General features: G+C 32.9%; 2 protein-coding genes across 2 annotated transcripts in view; both read left to right on the plus strand.

The window, feature by feature from the left end:
* LOC107442589 (sialin) overlaps positions 1–15,794 on the plus strand; it is a 37,917-nt gene extending 22,123 nt beyond the window's left edge. Inside the window, exons 5-10 of the mRNA XM_071182359.1 lie at positions 4,378–4,511; positions 4,595–4,741; positions 9,320–9,452; positions 11,822–11,977; positions 13,999–14,084; positions 14,478–15,794. Of these exons, the coding sequence (XP_071038460.1) occupies positions 4,378–4,511; positions 4,595–4,741; positions 9,320–9,452; positions 11,822–11,977; positions 13,999–14,084; positions 14,478–14,699 (878 nt within the window). The 3' untranslated portion in view covers positions 14,700–15,794. The remainder of the gene's footprint in view (positions 1–4,377; positions 4,512–4,594; positions 4,742–9,319; positions 9,453–11,821; positions 11,978–13,998; positions 14,085–14,477) is intronic.
* Positions 1,276–3,325, plus strand: LOC122270726 (uncharacterized). The gene has a single exon (XM_043049208.3). It carries the CDS (start codon positions 1,379–1,381, stop codon positions 3,323–3,325), a length of 1,947 nt encoding a protein of 648 aa, XP_042905142.3. The 5' UTR covers positions 1,276–1,378.
* Positions 15,795–19,642: the final 3,848 nt, after the last annotated feature.

The raw sequence follows: 19,642 nt of genomic DNA on the forward strand, positions 1-19,642 counted from the left end.
ACACAATCTGTAACAGCAAGTGATCATGAAATTGGAAGTTATGTTGTTGGTAATAGAAAGGTAAAAATTATTGAGAAATTGCTTGGCGTGTTCTGCTTCAATGTTTGGCATGTTCTGGTTAGTTTTTCAAGAAGTTCTACCATTTCCTTAGGGAAATTTTGCTTCTTATTTGCTGCTAAGAAAATGGCGTCCGTCATTGGCAATGGTTATGTGGGAACTAATGCCCGATATTTTCAGTCTCCCGCTAGAGGGCGTACTCGAGCGTTGCGATCGCGAATCTAGTTTAAAGTTTAGACGCGATATCATAATTTATTATTTAATAATGCATTATTTCATCAATATTTTAAGTGATTCAAATACTGTCAGAAAAATGAACTACTATAGGAAAGATTATAATCTTAAAAAGGTAATATATTTCAATTTACAGTTTAAAATTTCAATTTATAATTTCAATAAATTTCAATTTATAGTTCATAATTTGGAGAACATTCTTACAGAATATGGTTCAACCATTTTGCCTAAAATGTAACAACCATATTTTCAATTTTCTCAATATTTACTAAGAATATTTATTTTGATGAAAAAGTTTCAATTGGATACCTGTAAGTGACGTCGTCGTAGGTAAATTGCGACATTTGTTGATTCAGTAACCAATCAGGTTAGAACCCCTGAATCGGAGATGCCGGCTTATCCGCCATTTTGGAGCAAAAGCTTTTCCGCGACAGAGGTACAAGATTTGGCTACAGTAGAGAAGCCTTAAATCAGGTTCGACACACACGAATGATTTCGCTTATAAGTAACCAATTAAATCTAATTTAAATCACGCGGTTAGCCATAATCTCACTTCTTCTGGAATTGCGAATATCCAATTAAAAATGCAGTCGGTGCAGCGTTGGAAAATATTTCTCATTAAAATTAAAAGTATGTTTTCTAAACAACTTACTTAACACAAAAATAAATATTTGAAAAAATAAAAGTGAAGAAATATTTTCACTCTCTTAAAAATTAAAACTGATTCAACATTTTTGAAAATTTTTGAACGGCAACCGCCAAATCATTTCTGCACTAGTCAAGTCAAGGAACTCACTCGCACAAATAATTATATTTTGACTGTCAAGTCAGTCATCAGTTATCTTCGCTGCATCACAAAACGAAAAAAAAAAATCAAGCGTTCTCTGGTGTAAGAATTACATTCTCGTGCACTCATGCATAATAAAAATTATTTATCACGTTGTTGCTTTAGTTTTTCACTGAAAAGAAAATACTGAGCTGAAAGCTTCATTTCATTTTAAAGTTATGGCTAATAGTCTTGCGAAAGTAAGAAAACAAGTAATTGTGCGATTATCAACAAAAATACAAACATCTTCTAAGAAGATTAATGTCTGGCTATACTCAATGTCAACTCAATAGGGTTTTTTATACCCTATTATATTCACATTTATTTTATTCAAGAGCTGTAGCATATCAAAAGTACTTTCTGTCAGATCTGTGCGATGGCAGTTCTTCCCATTCAATAAAACTTGATGTAGAACACTTTTCCTCTGCAATACTTAAAGTGACCACAGCGCATCCACTAAAAGGAAAAGTAGATTGTTCTGTTAATGTAACAGCAAGTAAAGCTGATGGAATTATAATCAGTGTATCAGATATGAGCTTCAGCGGTAGCTGCACATCATCATCTATCAACTTCATATCAAAAAGAAATGGCGTCTCACTTTGCGAGATCAACTCAACATCTATTCTTAGTAGGAGTAGCTTTGTTTTTCAAGATATACCAGTACGTTTGACATACAAATCTGACTCTGCTTCCATTATTGATCTCAAGATAATTTTCACAGCTTACACAATCAGTGCTTGTGAAGATGTAAAGGAATATAAATGTTTGAAGGAACAGTGCGTATGGGCAGGGTTGGTATGTGATGGAGAGAATAATTGCGGCGATTATTCGGAAGAAGCAGCGAATCCCAAACTCTCGAATTGTGAAAAGGGATATGATTTGGGTTTTTTGATCCTCATACCAATTGTTATAGCTATACCTTTTGTTATACTTGGAATTAAAATCTTGATGTATTTTTGCCTTACAAGTGCCCCGCACAATACTTTCATAGTTTATAGAAATCGAAAACAGCCAAATTTTTTGTATGCTTATCCAGATCTAGCTCCCCTGCCAAATATTCAAGAACGCGCAGTTGCTAAACAAAACGAAAATGATGAGATTATTGTACAAAGGTATTCACAAGATAAAGTAAGCGAAAGCAATGTATTGAAAGAACACACTGATTCATCAAAGAAAGAAATTGAAAAAAGTGCAACAGATAAGTTGGCTGTTTCATTTGATGAAGAATGTAAAAATGCTGAAACACATGTTAAACAAACTGAAAGCGATTCACCGGATAAAGTAAGTGAAAACAATGTATTGAAAGAACACACTGATTCATCGGAGAAAGGAATCGAAAAATATGCACCAGATGAGTTAATTGTTTCAGGTGATGAGAAAATTAAAAGCGCTGAAACACTAGTCGAACAAACTGAAAGTGATTCAGAAGATAAAGCATGCGAAGACAATGTATTGGAAGAACACACAGATTCACCAAAGAAAGAAATCGAAAAAAGTGCATCAGATGAGTTAACTGTTTCATTTAATGAAGAGAATGAAAGCGATCAAACACTTGTTAAGCGAACCGAAAGTGATGGGACTATTGCACTGAGCGATTCACAAGATAAAGTAAGTGAGAACAATGTATTGAAGGAACACACTGATTTATCAAAGCAAGAAATCGAAAAAAGCGCATCAGATAAGTTAGCTGATCCATTTGATAAAGAAGGAAAAAAAGATGAAACACTTGTTGAAAAATTGAAACACTTGTTGGAAAGAGATGCACGTATTGCACAAAGCCATTCACAAGATAAAGTAAACGAAAATAATTTATTGAAAAATCACACTGATTCATCAAAGAAAGAAATCGAAAAAAGTGCTTCAGATGAGTTAACTTGTCCATTTGAGGAAGAAAGTCAAAGCGATGAAACACTTGTTGAACAAATTGAAAGAGATGCTCGTATTGCACAAAGCCATTCTCAAGAAAAAGTGAGCGAAAATAATGATACAATAATTGAAAATAATAATGTGTTGAAAAATCACACTGATTCATCAAGGAAAGAAATCGAAAAAAATGCTTCAGATGAGCCAACTGGTTCAGATGATAAAAAAATTAAAAACGATGAAACACTTATTAAACAAATTGAAAAAGATGCGCGTATTGCACAAACCCATTCACAAGATAAAGTAAGCGAAGGAGCCATCGGATATGTTAACTGGTTCAATTAATGAAAAACATATTTTAAAAAACTGATTCTTTCGATAAGAACCAGTTAACCAGTAAAACTATTTAAGGTAACCTTAAGAGCCAGTTTTGATAATATTAACTTTATCGAACTAATTTACAAAGAAATAAAATGAAAACAGCTCTTATATACTGATGATTAAACTTATAAATAAAGAATACAGTGTGTCTGTAAATGTTGTAACCATAATTAAAACAAGTGATTTATGTTATCATGAAGCCAAGTAGCACTAAACTATAATTTATAGTCTTGAAGTAAAGATATTCTCGTCAAAAAAATAATTAAAATAGTAATAATAATATTGTTTTGAGTTAATATCATCTAGTCCTTATAAAGTATCTTTTATAATTAGAATGTATAATTAAACTAAACTGTACAGTCGACAATAACATTAAAGTAAATAAAATTTTATGTTATACGAAAATTGCATGTATTTTTAATGGGATAATTATATTCAATTATTTTGCAAGCTTGTTTTATCATTTACAACTTCGGTAGCTTTCGGCAACTATTGGTCCGTCTTCACGAATGCATCAGTTTCATACTGACCCCTACAAATGTTACAAATTATGGTGCATGTTACAAATTATGGTACATGTTACAAATTATGGTACCAGGGTTTCAGAACTATGCTACATTCGGCAGCATAGCTTTGAATCCATCGTACTATAGTGTTTTAAGTGCTATTTCCCTTAGTTTAGTTCGAAGTTAACTATTGTAACCGTTAAGATCCAACTAGTTCTAAAAGTATTTATTATTACATTGAAAATGAAAAAGAAAGTAACAGTTACAGAGTAATGTACGAAAAATAGAACTTAGACTAAAAAGACCACAGAACATTTAGGAAATGTTAGTCTCACGGAGATAAATTTTGAGAAAACTTCATGCTTCTGAAGCTGGAAGTCGACTGAAAGTCGTCTTTGTTGCCACTAGATGGCGTTCGAAAAGTTAGCTTATAGACACAATTATAAATTGTTTTCCATGGAATAGCACTTTGTTACAAATTATGGTATAATGTTTTTCCCCCTTCAATAGGTATTGTTGGTTGCATTTGGTTTATCGTTTGGGTTTGTTTGGCTCATAGCACACCAACTGATCATCCACGTATATCTAGAAATGAGCTTGAATACATACAAAAAGGCAATATCCAGATGACGGCTAATCAGAAAGTAAGTCTTTCGTATGAGATGTATAAAAGAATTCTAAAAAGTAAATATATATCTTGACTTTTTTTTAAATTTCTGTGTTTTAGTTACCCATACCTTGGAAACATGTTCTGTTCAGCCTTCCAATTTGGACTGCGGCCTTTTGCACATTCTCATCAGCTTGGTGCTTCCTGACATTGTTAACTAAACTTCCAACTTATTTAGAAGTGGTGCTACATATACCTATTCAAAACGTAATATTTTCTTATAAACTTTTAAGAGAGGTCCGCATTCTTTTAGAACTTTAAGGGGTGATTCAACACAGCAGTTAAGAATTTGGAGGGAAGATAAACAAATAATAAGAACTCTACCAAAATTCACCGTTAAAGTTGCTTTCAAATAGGCCTAAAATGACCTGTTTTATTGTAATTTATTGACTTGGCTCTCAAACTGACGAGCTTTGCAAGTTACGCGCCAAACCAATACACTACACTGTAATCTCAACGCCAGAAATGGTTGCAACTACTATACAACAAAGTGGTATAATGAAACACCATACATATTCTTGCACGTAAATTTTCATTATACCGAGAATGTTCTTTTACATCTCTTAGTGCAAAGTAGCAGCTACCATTTGTGTTATCCAATAGCACAAAAATTTATCATTACAATAAGATAAGACACGTATAAGACTCAGTAAAGTTATTTTTTGGATATGATATAGAGTGAGAATCATTCATGGCAGAGTGCTGGATTCCCGCTCGTGAGAATCCAGCCGGCCGAACACTCCCTGTGTGGTAAATAGTGACTGTTGCACGTTAAATCTGTCGGGTCACAAAGTCCTCTATGCCCCCATAATAAATTATTCACCTGGGGGTGCTGAATTATGCAAAATTTCGATCTGTGGATGAATGAATGGATGTATGAATGGGCCAGTCCTATAAACGGATGTGGAAGAAGTCGAATACTTAGCTGTACATGGCGCCACTGTAAAACAAGAACCCCTTGCCTGAATGACCTGCGACAACAATTGACAACTTGATGTAAATCTTCTTATGAGAAAATAATTATTTTTATTATACAACTAAAAGCCTGCAAACTTTTTTTTATAATATTTTATTTCTGTGAAACGTTCAGCATCGTGTGAGGTGAAATCAAACTTTCACCTTCTCCGGTCGACTAAATATCGATCGTCTAATTGGCGAAAATTGTTCTTGAATTGTGTAAATGCATCTGATATTAGTGTAAGTTCATTTTTTGAACTGCCCCCTTTAACGTGTGCATGAGTTTTCATTTCGAGATTAACTTAAAATAACACATAATTCTTATTTTCTCGACACCGAATTCAGATAGGTTTTTGCAGTATACGATAAAACAGCTAAACATGGTCCTATTTGTATGCAATTTTCGCAATGAAAATTAGAAAATATAAAGTTAAGGTAATCCACATAGATGAAATTATCATATCAAATGCACTCAAACAGCTAGTTTATAATATAAAAGTGCCCCTAGCTGCGTACTATAGCATTTTTGATCATGGGTTACAGTGAAATTCTTAATCCTTGTGATGGGCCTAACCATCTCTCTCCAAGTTTGTAATTGTTGTGTTGAATCATACTGAATAAATTGACAACGTTTGGGAATTTATTCGGATATAAAAAATTAATGAGTGCTATTTCTTACTACGTTTTGGCGAAGATTAATTAAAAAATTATAATTAAGGTGGTGATTAGGTAAGCCAAAATAAAATTAAAAACAACGTGAATAAAGCACAAATCAAGTACGAGAATGAGCATACTATAACTTCGGTTCTCTAGAAAAGAACCTTACTCAGTGTTTAAACAAAAAATGACATTCGAAAATTAAAGAGACAAACAAATATAAAGTGGTTTAACCAAGCAGGAAGGAGGAACGAGTTTGAACAAGATAATAAAAAGAAGGACAATAAGAAACAGGTGTGATGGGGCTTGGCAGAAACCCTAGGGGGCAAAAGATTAAATAAAAAAAAATTTCCAAATATTGGAGAAAAGTGGAATACTAGAAAGATCATTAACTAAATTATTAGATTTTTGCAAAATATGGAGCGATTCCCTGAAATCGAGTTCGGTCGATGAAGAGCAGTATTGAATGACTTTAGCAAAAGAAATCTTAAACTTACGATTAGAAAACTATGTTAGGCGATGAAAGATCATTTAAAATCCTAATTTTTGACATTTCTTTCAAATTCTTTAAGCTTAAGGGTACGTTTAGTAACCCAATTACAATAGATCACACTGGAGCCGAGATGGTTCAGGAGATAGAGCGTTCGTCTTCCAATGAGGTGAACCGGATTTGAATCCCAGCGATGGTTGGTCGATACGAATTCCGCATCCGGCTTGCACCGACCACAATGCTGACGTGAAATATCCTCAGACGGATCATGGGTTAGAGTCCTCTTGCCATCAGGCTAAACGAGGTAGGTTTTCATGGTTTTCCTCTCCATTTAAAGCACATGCTGGTTAGTTTTATCAAAAAGTTCTCCACGAAAGCAAATTTCGCCCAATATTTGATTAAGGTGTTCCCTTGTCTTCTGGATTGGGTTCAAAATTACAAGGCTACGGAGTTGAACATCAGTAGTCGTAAACCCCAAATTTGGGTCGGCTGTTCTACGACGGTTATAAAATAAAATAAAATAGATTACACTGACAAGAAGTTTGATGACTGCCCCTGCAATAGGATCTTTAAGGTCGGTTAAGACAATAGCTTAGAAGTAATAGCTGGGGCATTTATAAAATTTCTTGTCAGAGATTTCTATCGTATATTGGACAAACTAAACTGACTCATAAACTTTGACTTAAAGAACATGAAAGCTATGTCCATAAAAGGAGAACCCGGTATTTCTTACAATGTTGGTTATTTTAATATACCCTAATCGAGTACTGTTAATATAATAACCATTGATATTTAAAAATAACCAAATAACTCCATTAACGTGTGTTTCATAAAATAATTGTTCTATTGCAAAACACAAGAAAATTTTCAAATAAATATGTGACAAAGTTCTTAAAAATGTTAGATCGTTAAACTAAAAATAGGTTTTATTTTTTTATTTTTTTTTTAAGGAAAAGAAAATAAATTGATTCAAATGCCTGAAATGGTACTAAAATCCTCCTTGAACAAATATAAGAATTCCATATGAGTCTTACTGAAATTTATTTTACATCAAAACGGAAGGAGATTCCTTCGTATAATAATATATATTTTTTAATAATGAATCGTTTTTAAAATAATATATTTTTTTAATAATATAAATTTTTTATTCATGCGAAGAAAAAAATTGTGCGTGTATGTTTATACAGGGTGTCCCAAAAGGTCGTTTACAAACTCAACATGCTGGTCTGTCATATCATGATGAACAAGATTTACATAGGAACTTGTGTCCGAAAATTAAAACTGAGACCGCTAGAGGGCGATAAGTGCAGGTTTGGATGAGGAGAAAAAAAATGATATCGATAGCGGTGTTAATATGATTTTTATTATAAAACATCATTACATCTCAGCAAATGCTCAAAATTCCTTCCATTCCCCACAATGCAAGTTCACAGCGTCGGCGCATGGATTCACGAACCCGTTCAAATTGGCCAGGAGTGTCACGGACACGTGCTGCCGCTTCCGCGATAAGATCCATGTCCGATGTTACAGGTGTCTCGTACACTATGGACTTCATGTGTCCCCACAGGTAGAAATCCAGGGGAGTCAGGTCGGGGGATCGCGGCGGCCATGGGACTGGTCCGCCTCTACCGATCCAGCGATTAGGATAAATCCTATCGAGGTATTCTCGAACAGCGTAGCTAAAGTGGGCAGGAGCTCCATCATGCTGAAACCAGATGTTTCGGCGTGTAGCGGCTGGAACGTCACCCATCAGATCCGGCAAAACTCTTTCTAAAAAAATGCGATGGGTATTTCCGTCGAGGCGTTCAGGTAGAAGGTAAGGGCCAATCAACATGTCACCGATAATACCAGCCCAAACGTTTACGCTGAAACGTTGTTGATGCGCATGGGCACCTGTACATCTTGGGTTTTCATGCGCCCATACGTGCATGTTGTTGCAGGTTCACGACAACATCCCGTGTAAAGCAGGATTCATCAGAAAACAAAATCCACGATGGAAAATCTGGCTGTGCGACCCGCTGTTGCAAATACCAGCGTGAGAATGCAATGCGTTTGGGATAATCGTCAGCGCACAATGCCTGTACTTTTTGGAAGTGGTAAGGGTGTTGCATGCCATCGTGCAGTATGCGCATTATGGTGGAACGAGCTACACCCAAGACACGTTCGCCTTCTCGGAGACTTCTTTGCGGGTTGATGGCATACTCCTGTAGCACGGTTTCCTCTACGACATCTGTGCGTGTAGCACGTTCTCGACCGATGTGGCTACGTGCTACGAAAGCACCTGATTCACATAATCTGCGGTGCAATCGTCCAAACAAAACATGACTTGGCTGACGTCTGTTTGGGAAGCGCTCAAGGTACGTCCGTGCCGCAGCTCGTCCATTTCCATCAGCGGCGCCGTATACGTAATGCATGTCGGCCATTTCTGCGTTACTAAACTCATTCATCATTCTCCTTCAACGTCCACGCCTGAAATGATTGTTTTTCCCACTCTCCCGTTTTCGTGCAATTATCGCACTCTAGCGGTCGCAGTTTTAATTTTCGGACACAAGTTCCTATGTAAATCTTGTTCATCATGATATGACAGACCAGCATGTTAAGTTTGTAAACGATCTTTTGGGACACCCTGTATAAAAAAATTTTATTTCCACACTTATTTTATGAATAAATAATTTTTACAGAATGGTCTGATTAATTCTATGATTTACTTATGCTCCTGCATTACACTATTTCTTTCCGGATATGCATCAGATTATTTGCGAACGAAGAAACATTACTCAGCAACTAAAGTCAGGAAAAGCTTTCAGCTGTTTGGTAAGTGGATGTAACATTATTTTAATGACGCGAAAGGAATTTAAAATTTGATTTTATAAATAATCTTGTAAATAATGAAATTCATTCATTTTCTTTACGAAATAGCGATTTCCCGAGTATCCGAAACTAAACCAAACGGTTCAAAAATATAAATTATTAAAAAAGGGAGACAAGAATGTACTGTTTGCTGCGTTCTGCTTAGGAAACTAGTTATAGTATTATCTTTAATTTGTTTCGAAATTAGTTATAAAGTTTATCTAAAGATGGCGCTGCTAATTGGAAAAAACTATAAGATCGGTTCTTTTTTATTTACGTCCCACTAGAGCTGCACAACTGGCTATTGGCGACAGTCTGGGGAACAACATACATACGTCACATCCAGAGACAACATACATAGGTCACATCCCGTTTTACATAAAAGTCACATTCACACACCATTGATCCGCCCGAAAATCGTAATTTTGACTTGAACAAGAGCACGATCAATCTCCGATCCCGATTTGTTATATGAACTAGGAAGACTCTGTGACCTCGACAGATTTGGCGTACATCAGTCATCATTTTGTACACCGGTAGTCTTCGTCTCGGCCGGCGGGAATGAAACTCACGACCTTTCGGACATGGACAGAAAACCGTAAGAAGTTCACGTACACTCGATTAAAAATTAAGAGTTTAAAGGGTCTAAAATAAGACGCCCGGGCTGAGTGGTAGCGCTTCGCGCTCTGGTGCCACAGGTCCTGGGTTCGATCCTTGGGTCGGGTAAGGTTGATTCAGCCTTTCATTCCTTCAGTGGGTCGATAAATGAGTACGAAGCATGCTTGGGAACTAAACACTGGGGGTTCCGAGATCGGCTGACCACCTAACCGGAACATCTGCTCTTGCATCCCAGAGCCCAAGGTCAAGAACACTGAGATGGGCACAGTAGGCCTTCTATGGCCCTACCTGTTGGCCCTCTATGGGTTGTCGCGTCACTGAGTTTAGTTTTTTTAGTTTAGGTCTAACATAGAGCAAAAAAATATTTATAAATAAGTCATTTGCACCATTTATTAATTAACCTTGTTACTAATTTTTAAACTTGGTGAGAATAAAGTATCTACTTTCTTATTCTTCTTTAACAGAAAGCAATAAATCGTTTATTTCGATCTCTTTCATTTTAGATTTTAGTGACTTTTCAAATCGACAGTCATTTTGATACCAGGTGTAAATTCATCAATATTTATACACATACATACATTTTTTTTTACAAATGTTACAATGATGATAAGACCATCATCGTGCTAAACAAATCACTTTCTTCGTAAACTTATTAAATTTTCCCTAGACTAAAACAAAGTATTATAACATATCGAAACCACTGAAAACTTTTAAAACTACTAAAAAGGTGCTGCTGAACTATCAGGTGTGCACCTTTTTTCATGGAGATAAGAGTATCAATCTGCGCATCCAAAGGTTCCAGGTTCGATAGTTGCCGGCGGCCAACAAACATCTCTCTCCCCGACCTTAACAGTACTTTAATGAGAACACTTTAAAGAAGAACTTGGAAAGCAGTTTCACTCAGGGGATAGAGCGTTCTCCTTCCAATGAGGTGAACCGGGGTTCGATCCCGGCGATGGCAGGTCGATACGAATTCCGCATCGGTATTGCACCGACCACTGTGCTGACGTGAAATATCCTCAGTAGGTTAGAGTCCCCTTGCCGTCAGGCTAACCGTGGGAGGTTCTCGTGGTCTTCCTCTCCATGTAACGCAAATGCGGGTTAGTTCCATCAAAAAAAAGTCCTCCATGAAGTAGACAATGAAGAAAAATTAGTAAAAAAAAATTGAAAAAACATTGATAAAAATTTATGACAATCAAAGCTGGCGTCATCAGGGGGTACTAGCTTTGAATTGTCATAAAATGCAAAACTTTTTCTATCAAGAAAGCAAGACAAAAGTCAAAAATTCGCTTTCTCTGTACCCCTAGGAACCTCTGGATTTGTTTCAAAATTACAAGGCTACGGAGTTGAACATTAGTAGTCGTAAACCCAAAAATTGGGTCGGCTGTTCAATGACGGTTATACAAAAAAAAAAATTTAAAAATAACAAAACCTCAATTAAAGAAATATTAATTAATTAAATAGAAAAAGCAAATTGAAACACGTGATTTTTAATATTTAAAAACTGAATTTAAACATAATAATTTTTTACGATTTAATTGTTTCTATTAGACTTAATAAAAAGCTAAGACTTTTGTAAATTTTCTAGACTTTAAGAATGCTCCATGATTTTAAATGCAAGGTCGTAGAAATGTGCATCAGTAAGTTCTGAGGGAAAAAAAACATTTAAAATTATCTTAAAAAATAATCTGTTTTCTTTCTTTCTATTTTTTCAGCAATGATGGGTCCAGCAACGTGTATGACTTTGATACCTCTAATGGGCTGTAACCATGTCATGGTTATTTTTCTTTTAACTGCAGCCATGGGTTTTCAGGGTCTTGGTGGCGGTGGTGTGAATTCCATTACCACTGACATTGCTCCTCATCATTCTGGTAATTACAATTTGAAATAAACATATAGTCTTTGAAGTGCAGAAGCCATAAGTTTTCAAGACTTTGGTATAGCGGTGCATTAGTTCGACTACAACTGCCATATCTTCTTAATAATCTGATAAAAGTTTCAAATAAATAAACATATAGTCTTTAAAAAGCAGCGGCCATCTGTTTTCAGGATAAAGTGTATATAATGGTATTTCCAACACACCTGACATGTCTCCTAATCATTCTGGAAACTGAAGTTTAAAATAAATTTAAAAAAATAGTCTTTAAAATGGTGATAATGGGTTTTCAGGTCTTGGTGTCGATGGCGGTATCTCCAATGCAGATATCATGCTTCGTTATCATTCTGGTAATTTAAATTTGAAATTTATTTTAAAGTTAATAATTAATACTAGTGGGCTGCGCCACCTGCTCGCTAACGCTCGCCAACCCCTTAAAATTGCTACGCAATCTTATATGGTTTGCTTCGCAAACCAAGCTCGCTTCGCTCGCTACTAACTTAGGTACATTGCAAATGCACAAAATTCTAAGAATTCAAAACAATCATTCAAATCCATATAGCAACCTTTTTTTTATTTTTTTAAATTGCATCTTTTTAATAAATACTAAGTCATTAAAATAAATTTGAATTCAAGTAAATAACATGTAATTCGTTAAACCTATTAGAAATGTGCTATAGTATAAAATCTTAAGGCGTAGCAGCACGATTGAGACTCATTTTTCAATGAATAACTAATAACAATAATAAAACAAATAAATTCGTGATATAAATCAAAAATCGTCAAATAAATTAGTAATATATAAACTCGTGAAAAAAGCGCTTTCGACAAAATACTAAAATAGAGATCTATCGACAAAGACTACTCATTTCTGCCTAGCTTAATAGTATGAGATGGCCGCAGCTAATAGGGTGAATTTTGGAAGAGTTCACATTTGGTGAGAACTAGTTATTTCAGTTTCCGTTTTTAAAAGCGCTGTACGTTGAGCCACCTCAGCTAGATTTGGCATGTTACATTTTTAGCGGCAATCATTGGTCGATTTTCTAGCGTTGCCATTCTGGGAGTAGTAATGGGGCTTTTTTTTGTTGCCGTGTAAGAGAAATATATATAGAGATATTTTAAGAGTAAAAACGTACATTTCAAAATTCAGTTCTCTAACATTTCTGTATAAGAGCTTCATTAGAAAATTATTGTTATGGATGGAGTAATATTTAAAATTTTTGTTTATCAAAGAAATTGACTAGCATTTAAAGTCCACAAACAATAATTGTACCAATTAAATTATTTAAAAAAATTGGTCTAACTGTCACGAAAACGCTATTTTTGGTATCTAGTTTTTGAAGTTTACAAAGGCACTTTATTCCATCATCAGAGCGACAACGCAGCAAAAAGCATTGGTTTGAAGCATTTTATAAATACGTTTTTTTTTTCAAATTTTCGAAGTAATAATTTTATTCCAAAAAAGTATTATCATAGCTAATACTCATTTATAGAAAATAAACTCTTTCAGTACATCATAGATATTAAATAAATTACTCCAAGATAGTTAAATGGAAAGATATTTTACAAAACTTACAACAAAGATACAAAACTTAGTTATCCTCAAAATGACAACAGATTGTAATTTTTGTAAAAAACTGGCATGAACCTTTCATTCAATAATAAATGAGATGCAGACACTGAGGTTGGACGGAGTCTCCCAGTTATTTAAGAAAAAATTATTTAAGTTTATTTTTAATGTTCATTAGGCTTCAAAATTATCTTTAAACATTCTAAAAATTCAACGTAAGGAATATGTTAATGAAATATAATATTTTACCCAGGTATATATTCCGTTTGTATAATGTTTTTAATTATCTACTTTTTATAAGCTACTGAAACGGAATTTTCGCATTACTGGGATAAACGCGGATAATTTAAAAATAATGTTTGTTAATTTTCGAATTTAATGTAATATCAAATGTCTCTACTGATCAACAATTTATGACTAAATTTAGAATTATTTTCAAATTGCAGCAACACTTTTTGGATTGGTCAATAGCCTTGGTTGTATATCTGGTATATTTGCACCTATGGTTGCAGGAGTTCTTCTTGAAGAAGAAGTAAGTAAAATCACATATAACCTTGGATTAAATTAAGAGTATAACACCAACAGTGCTTTAAAAAAACTCTTATTAATGCACAAACAATGAAAATCTTAAATAATTTTTATAATAAGAGATAAAAATTACGAAAATAAATAAATTAAGATAAATAGAGATAAATTATGAAATTAATTTCATTTTTTATACTAAGAAAATTATATTTGTACATCTGTTTACCATTTCTATACATAAATTTTCAATTTCTTATAAATATAAATTCAACATAAAACATTTTTTTAAACGTTACTGGTACCATAATTGATCATTAATATATTATAAATGCACATTTTTAATTTCTTAGAAACTTATATTCATATTGATTGCTTTTCTTTTTTTTAAAACTTTATTTAGCATTCCAGTATTCAACAGTGGGGTTCAGTTTTTTACATATCAGCAGGACTCAATGTCATAGGTGGCATAGTTTTCCTGTTATTTGCTTCATCAGAGAGGCAGCCTTGGGCATGCTTACCTGTCACTGAAAAAATTTTAAATCCTAATAAGAAGAAGGAGCATTTGAACATTAACAGCAATGAAGATCTGGATAGCAACTCAAAATATGGTGCCATATATTGAGAAATTTTCACCCAACCATCCATCATCAGTTTCTGTAAGGTTTACAAAAGAACAGAAAACAACAAAACAAAAACAGAACAAAACAGAAATTTTACCTTAACCATTTTCAGTTTCTACAGAGTATTAAAAAAACTGATGGTCAAAAACGCAAAAAGTGATAGAACTGGCCAAAACAAACAGAAATTTTCCCCCTCGACATCTTCAGTTCTTACAAGGTGCAACAAAACTAATGGTCGAAACTTTAAATGTATTTAAACTTACTAAAACAAATAACTTTCACAATGCAATGTAGGATCTGTGTGAGTCGAAATATGGAGTCTAGTTGGTGAAAATAAAGAATGTTATTAAGAAGGATGATTAGGAAATCTTTATTGTTGAAAACTTGGCAACAAATACTCGGAACACCAGCTTCTCAGACCTTACATTGCGAACGAAGTTCATCATGCAAACGTTGAAAGATATTTGCATTTCACTAGACTTACATCTGCAAATACGATGGTAAATTATGGGCGACAATGACCTCTGCTGAACCAGTGGGCATCTCGTAAATAATGCTTATGTCTCCTAAGAAAAATTTTTGACTTGACAGATCGGAAGGACTGGGTAGCTGAAATACCAATTCATCGTGGACAAATCATCTGTTCCAAAAAGCATTGTCTAAATAGTTTCACCAAGCAAGAGCACTCTCTTGGCTCGTCCTTTACTTTCCGACCCTACATTCCATGGTGAAAGCAGATTGTGAAAAGTGTCAAAACTCCTACCAAATGTGACTATTAGTTTAAGAGATATTTCCATCTAAAATCTGAATCTTTTTTTAAAAAAATTTATGTAAAAATTTGCTTGATGGTAATTACGTCTTCTACCGTTCAGTGATTTTTTTTCTATAGTTTCTCGCGTGCCATTGCCCGAAAATCACCAAAACTTGTCGATTATTGTGGCAACGGTACCAAGATAAAGGAATTATCTTGGTACCTGGTATTACATAAGATTTGTGGCAAAGGTACCAAGATCTTTCCTTTTTACAGTTTTATGTTTCACATTGTACATCATTATTGTAAATTCATTATTTAATAAATTTGTAAGTTCTTTTTTTAATTTCATATCTCTTCTCAAATCAATTTAATTAGTGTGGAGACTCTGAATACTAGAGTTCATATGCGAACCTTAACAGCCAACGGTTGCTACGAATAATAAAAACTGAAATTACGAAAAAAATATTTGACTCTGAAAATGTTGAAAAAGGAACTAGTGGCATTGCATATCATATCCTTAGAATACCATAAGAGAAACTTCATCAAGTGTGTAATGCCATTGACCCTTTGCCTGCCGCGGAAAATAACGCCTAATGCATTTCTTAAAGCTGTTTTTTGAAGGCTCTGTCGTAAAATGCTTCTTTTTGCGAATAACATGCTGTTTTTATAACTGCTGTGAGTTTGCTACTGTTACTTATGACTGTTAGGTCAAGTTTAGCCAATCTAAAGCCAGCGCTGTCTACGATTTTGAAAATAACGTAAAACGTCAGGATGGAAAAAAGCCACAGTTTTGTGAAAATGAAAAGCGTTTTATTGTCTAATATTTAAAAACTTACTCCTATACTGCATTACCTGGGCTCTTAAAGATTTGCAAAAACTGTGAATAGGGCAGTGATTTTGATAATTTTAATCTAGGTGGGGAAATGTCACCAAATTGGAGATTTTTAAATAAAAGTTTAATATCCTTTAGAATATTTAAGTTATTTGTTTGCTCTAAAGCCCAAATAATTCTTCGCGGCAAGATTATAAATATAGTTTAAAATCATTGCATTGCTTCATGTGTAAGACACTTTAACTATGGCTTTATTATTTACCTTGGCGACAGAGCTTCGAAAACAGAAAAATATATCTCTCTATATATGCTAGTCCTTCCCCCCCAATAAATTGGTGGCACATATCGATTTAAAGCTGGGTAGGTTTCAAGCCGTTGAAACGGATAAAAACTCTAAGCCATCACAATGATAGCTCAGTGCACTAATCACTGTACAATCCCAGCTCACTATTAATACCAAAAAAAAAATGGGCAATAAAGATTACTAATATTCATTAATTCAGTTTAGTGAACATTTTATTAAAATTCACATCTCTTTTGTTGAATGGTACGATTTTAAGATTCTAAAAACAATTTCACCCACAAATACCAAATGAAAATCTCTAAAGCCATAAAGTAATTTAATTACAATTTCTTTTCATTATAATAATTAATTGCAAGAACTTATTTATTCAACGCTGCATACAGCTGTTGTAGTCAAGTGATTTAAATATGAATTTATTCAAGTTCATAATTACATCCAGCTGAATGAAATATATCTTATTTTAATAAAAAGTAACAGCTTAAAAGTAACACTAATAATTTATTTAGCTACAGCAGCATTGGCTGGTTGATACTAATTCTGCTCTTGCACTGACACTGGACTGACATAAAATATCCTCAATGGTAGATTAATCAAGGGTTCCTTGCCATCCAGCAACCCGTGGTAGGTTTTTTTCTTCATGTAACGCAAATGCGGGTTCGTTCCATCAAAAAGTCTTCCACAAAGGCTAGTAGGCTTATTCCAGGAGTTCTCCTGTTTTCTGGATTGGGTTCAAAATTACAAGGCTACGGATTTGAACATCGATAGTAGTAAGCTCAGAATCGGGGTAGGCTGTTCAATGCCAGTTATAAAAAAAATTACTATCTGCCTTTATATAGTTGAACCGACTATACAGTATCGTGTATAGGTCAACAGAAAAATTCTTTAATAATCAATATCAATTGTACATATAATTAGAGCTTATAAGAAACTGCTGAACAAGATATTTTAATATAATATTCTTTATTTCTTAAACATATTCATACATTTAGAAATCTATCACAGATAACACTGATATTACTTTATAAATATCTTTTAATAATGACTAGATGCAAAATACAGGACACTGAAATGCAATGAAGTAAATTCATTTTATGTTTTCAAATATATCTTCCATTAAAATTTAACATCCTTACATTATTTTAACTAGTTTTATAATTAGTTTGATTCTTCGCTTAAAAATTAGTACTTTTTCAACTTTAACTACAGATTTTTCTTTTTTAAAAGTTCAGAAAAGTCTTTTTTAAAGTTAGAGAGTATCATTACATCCAATTTTTTTCTATAACTACAGAAACAATTAAGTAATAAGTCTGCCATTTTCATAGAACTATCTTATTTTTCCATTTTCTACAAACAGATTCACATCAAGTCGGACATTAAGGTAAAAATAAAAAAATTAACAGTGTCAATTGTACGAAAAAACAAAAGATTAATATTTTATAAGGAAAGCTGTTTATCAAAACAGCATATAACAGTTGAAACATCATTTTAAATCAAAGTATGTTAAAATAAATACATAAAGAATTACGACAACTGGTTTACAACATAAAACATTGTCAAGAAATAATTTAAACTTAATTAGGAAAAATTCTCTGAAATAAGATATTAAAAGATATTAACACACTAAAAAATATATCTTAAACTTTTTAGTTTCTAAATTACAGAACAATAAAAAATTTTCTTTCATATTTTAAAATTTATCTGTGAATATAACGTGAAGATTTCTATTTTTTTAATTCAAGTAACAATAATAATAACAATAATTAAAATAACAATTATTTATTATTTTTTCAATTAAAAGAAATTAACAAAGGGTGAAGAAAAAATGCAATATTGAAAAAATATCTTTTCAAGTGGGTATTTCTGCATCTACAGCTAAAATAAAACAAATTATGTTTTAGCAATGCTATTTTTAGCCAACTATGAGATATCGGTACTTCACATCAATCATTTTCAGCAAAACCAAAAAATAATACCCAACAACATGATTTTTTTTCCAACAACAGAAAAGTAACAACCGTGTTTTTGGTATATAGTTCTTCATTGTGGTAAAAAATCCTGTTTTGGAGCCTTTCTTTGGTTTTGCTGAAATTGTCTACAGGATTTTACACCAGTATGAAATTTTTTCAACTTTTACAAACTAACCGACTCACACCAAATAGGACATTAAGGTAAGTAAATAAATAAACATCAATGACAATCCCTAGTTTAAGTTAACATTGTTAACTATTGACTGATTTTAAAGATGGTATATAACAAAATTATTACTCGAAAAGAACAATTTAACAACATTAATAAACATGCACTTAGAAAAAGCTTTAAAAATGCAATAATTCTTATTTTCAAGGTCTTATTCTTAAGACTCCTAAATTCTAAAACATATACTAAAACAATTAAGTAAATAACGTACAATTAATTCTCACAGTTAAAAGTAAAATAATTATTTTGTTAGTTGCAATAATTATTTAATATTAATGAAGTTAAATATTTTTGATACATGATTTTATATCAATAACAAAAACTGAAGTCTAATTTAAAATTCATTAGCTTGCGAAAGGCAATACAATGAAATTCAACAAATCTTGACATTTATTAAAGCTTCGAAAATAAAATAAATATTTACCTAACTTTCATTCAGGTATCTTAAGTATTTATAATTAAAAAATAATAAATCCACAACATTTAAGAGGGTAGAAGGAAAAAAACTTCTGCATCAAACAATGTTCTTTTAAATTGTTTGGTATATAAAAAACATTACAGGAACTGTAACCATAATTTAATATCTTATCTGTTAGTAATGCAAAAAATAATCAACTAAAATATTTTTTTTTAATTTAAATTATTGTAATTATAATTTTTTTATTTAAATTAGTTCTGAAGTCACACAATCTGAAATCCCACAAACTGAAAAGTTCTCCCCCTAATATTAAAATAAACATATTAAACATTAAAATAAATAAACTTAAATTATGGAAAATGGACCATGAATAAATGATATAAGTTAATATGGTGAACAATAAGATGCTTCAAAACATTAAACAAAATTTTAAAAATCTAT

This window comes from Parasteatoda tepidariorum, chromosome 4 (assembly GCF_982258835.1).
Source record: "Parasteatoda tepidariorum strain Cologne lab strain chromosome 4, Ptep-v5.0, whole genome shotgun sequence".
In the NCBI taxonomy this organism is placed as follows: Eukaryota; Metazoa; Arthropoda; class Arachnida; order Araneae; family Theridiidae; genus Parasteatoda; species Parasteatoda tepidariorum.

Excerpts from the sequence above, each read along its gene's own strand:
- LOC122270726 (XM_043049208.3), top strand. The coding sequence starts at position 1,379 with ATGTCTGGCTATACTCAATGTCAACTCAATAGGGTTTTTTATACCCTA.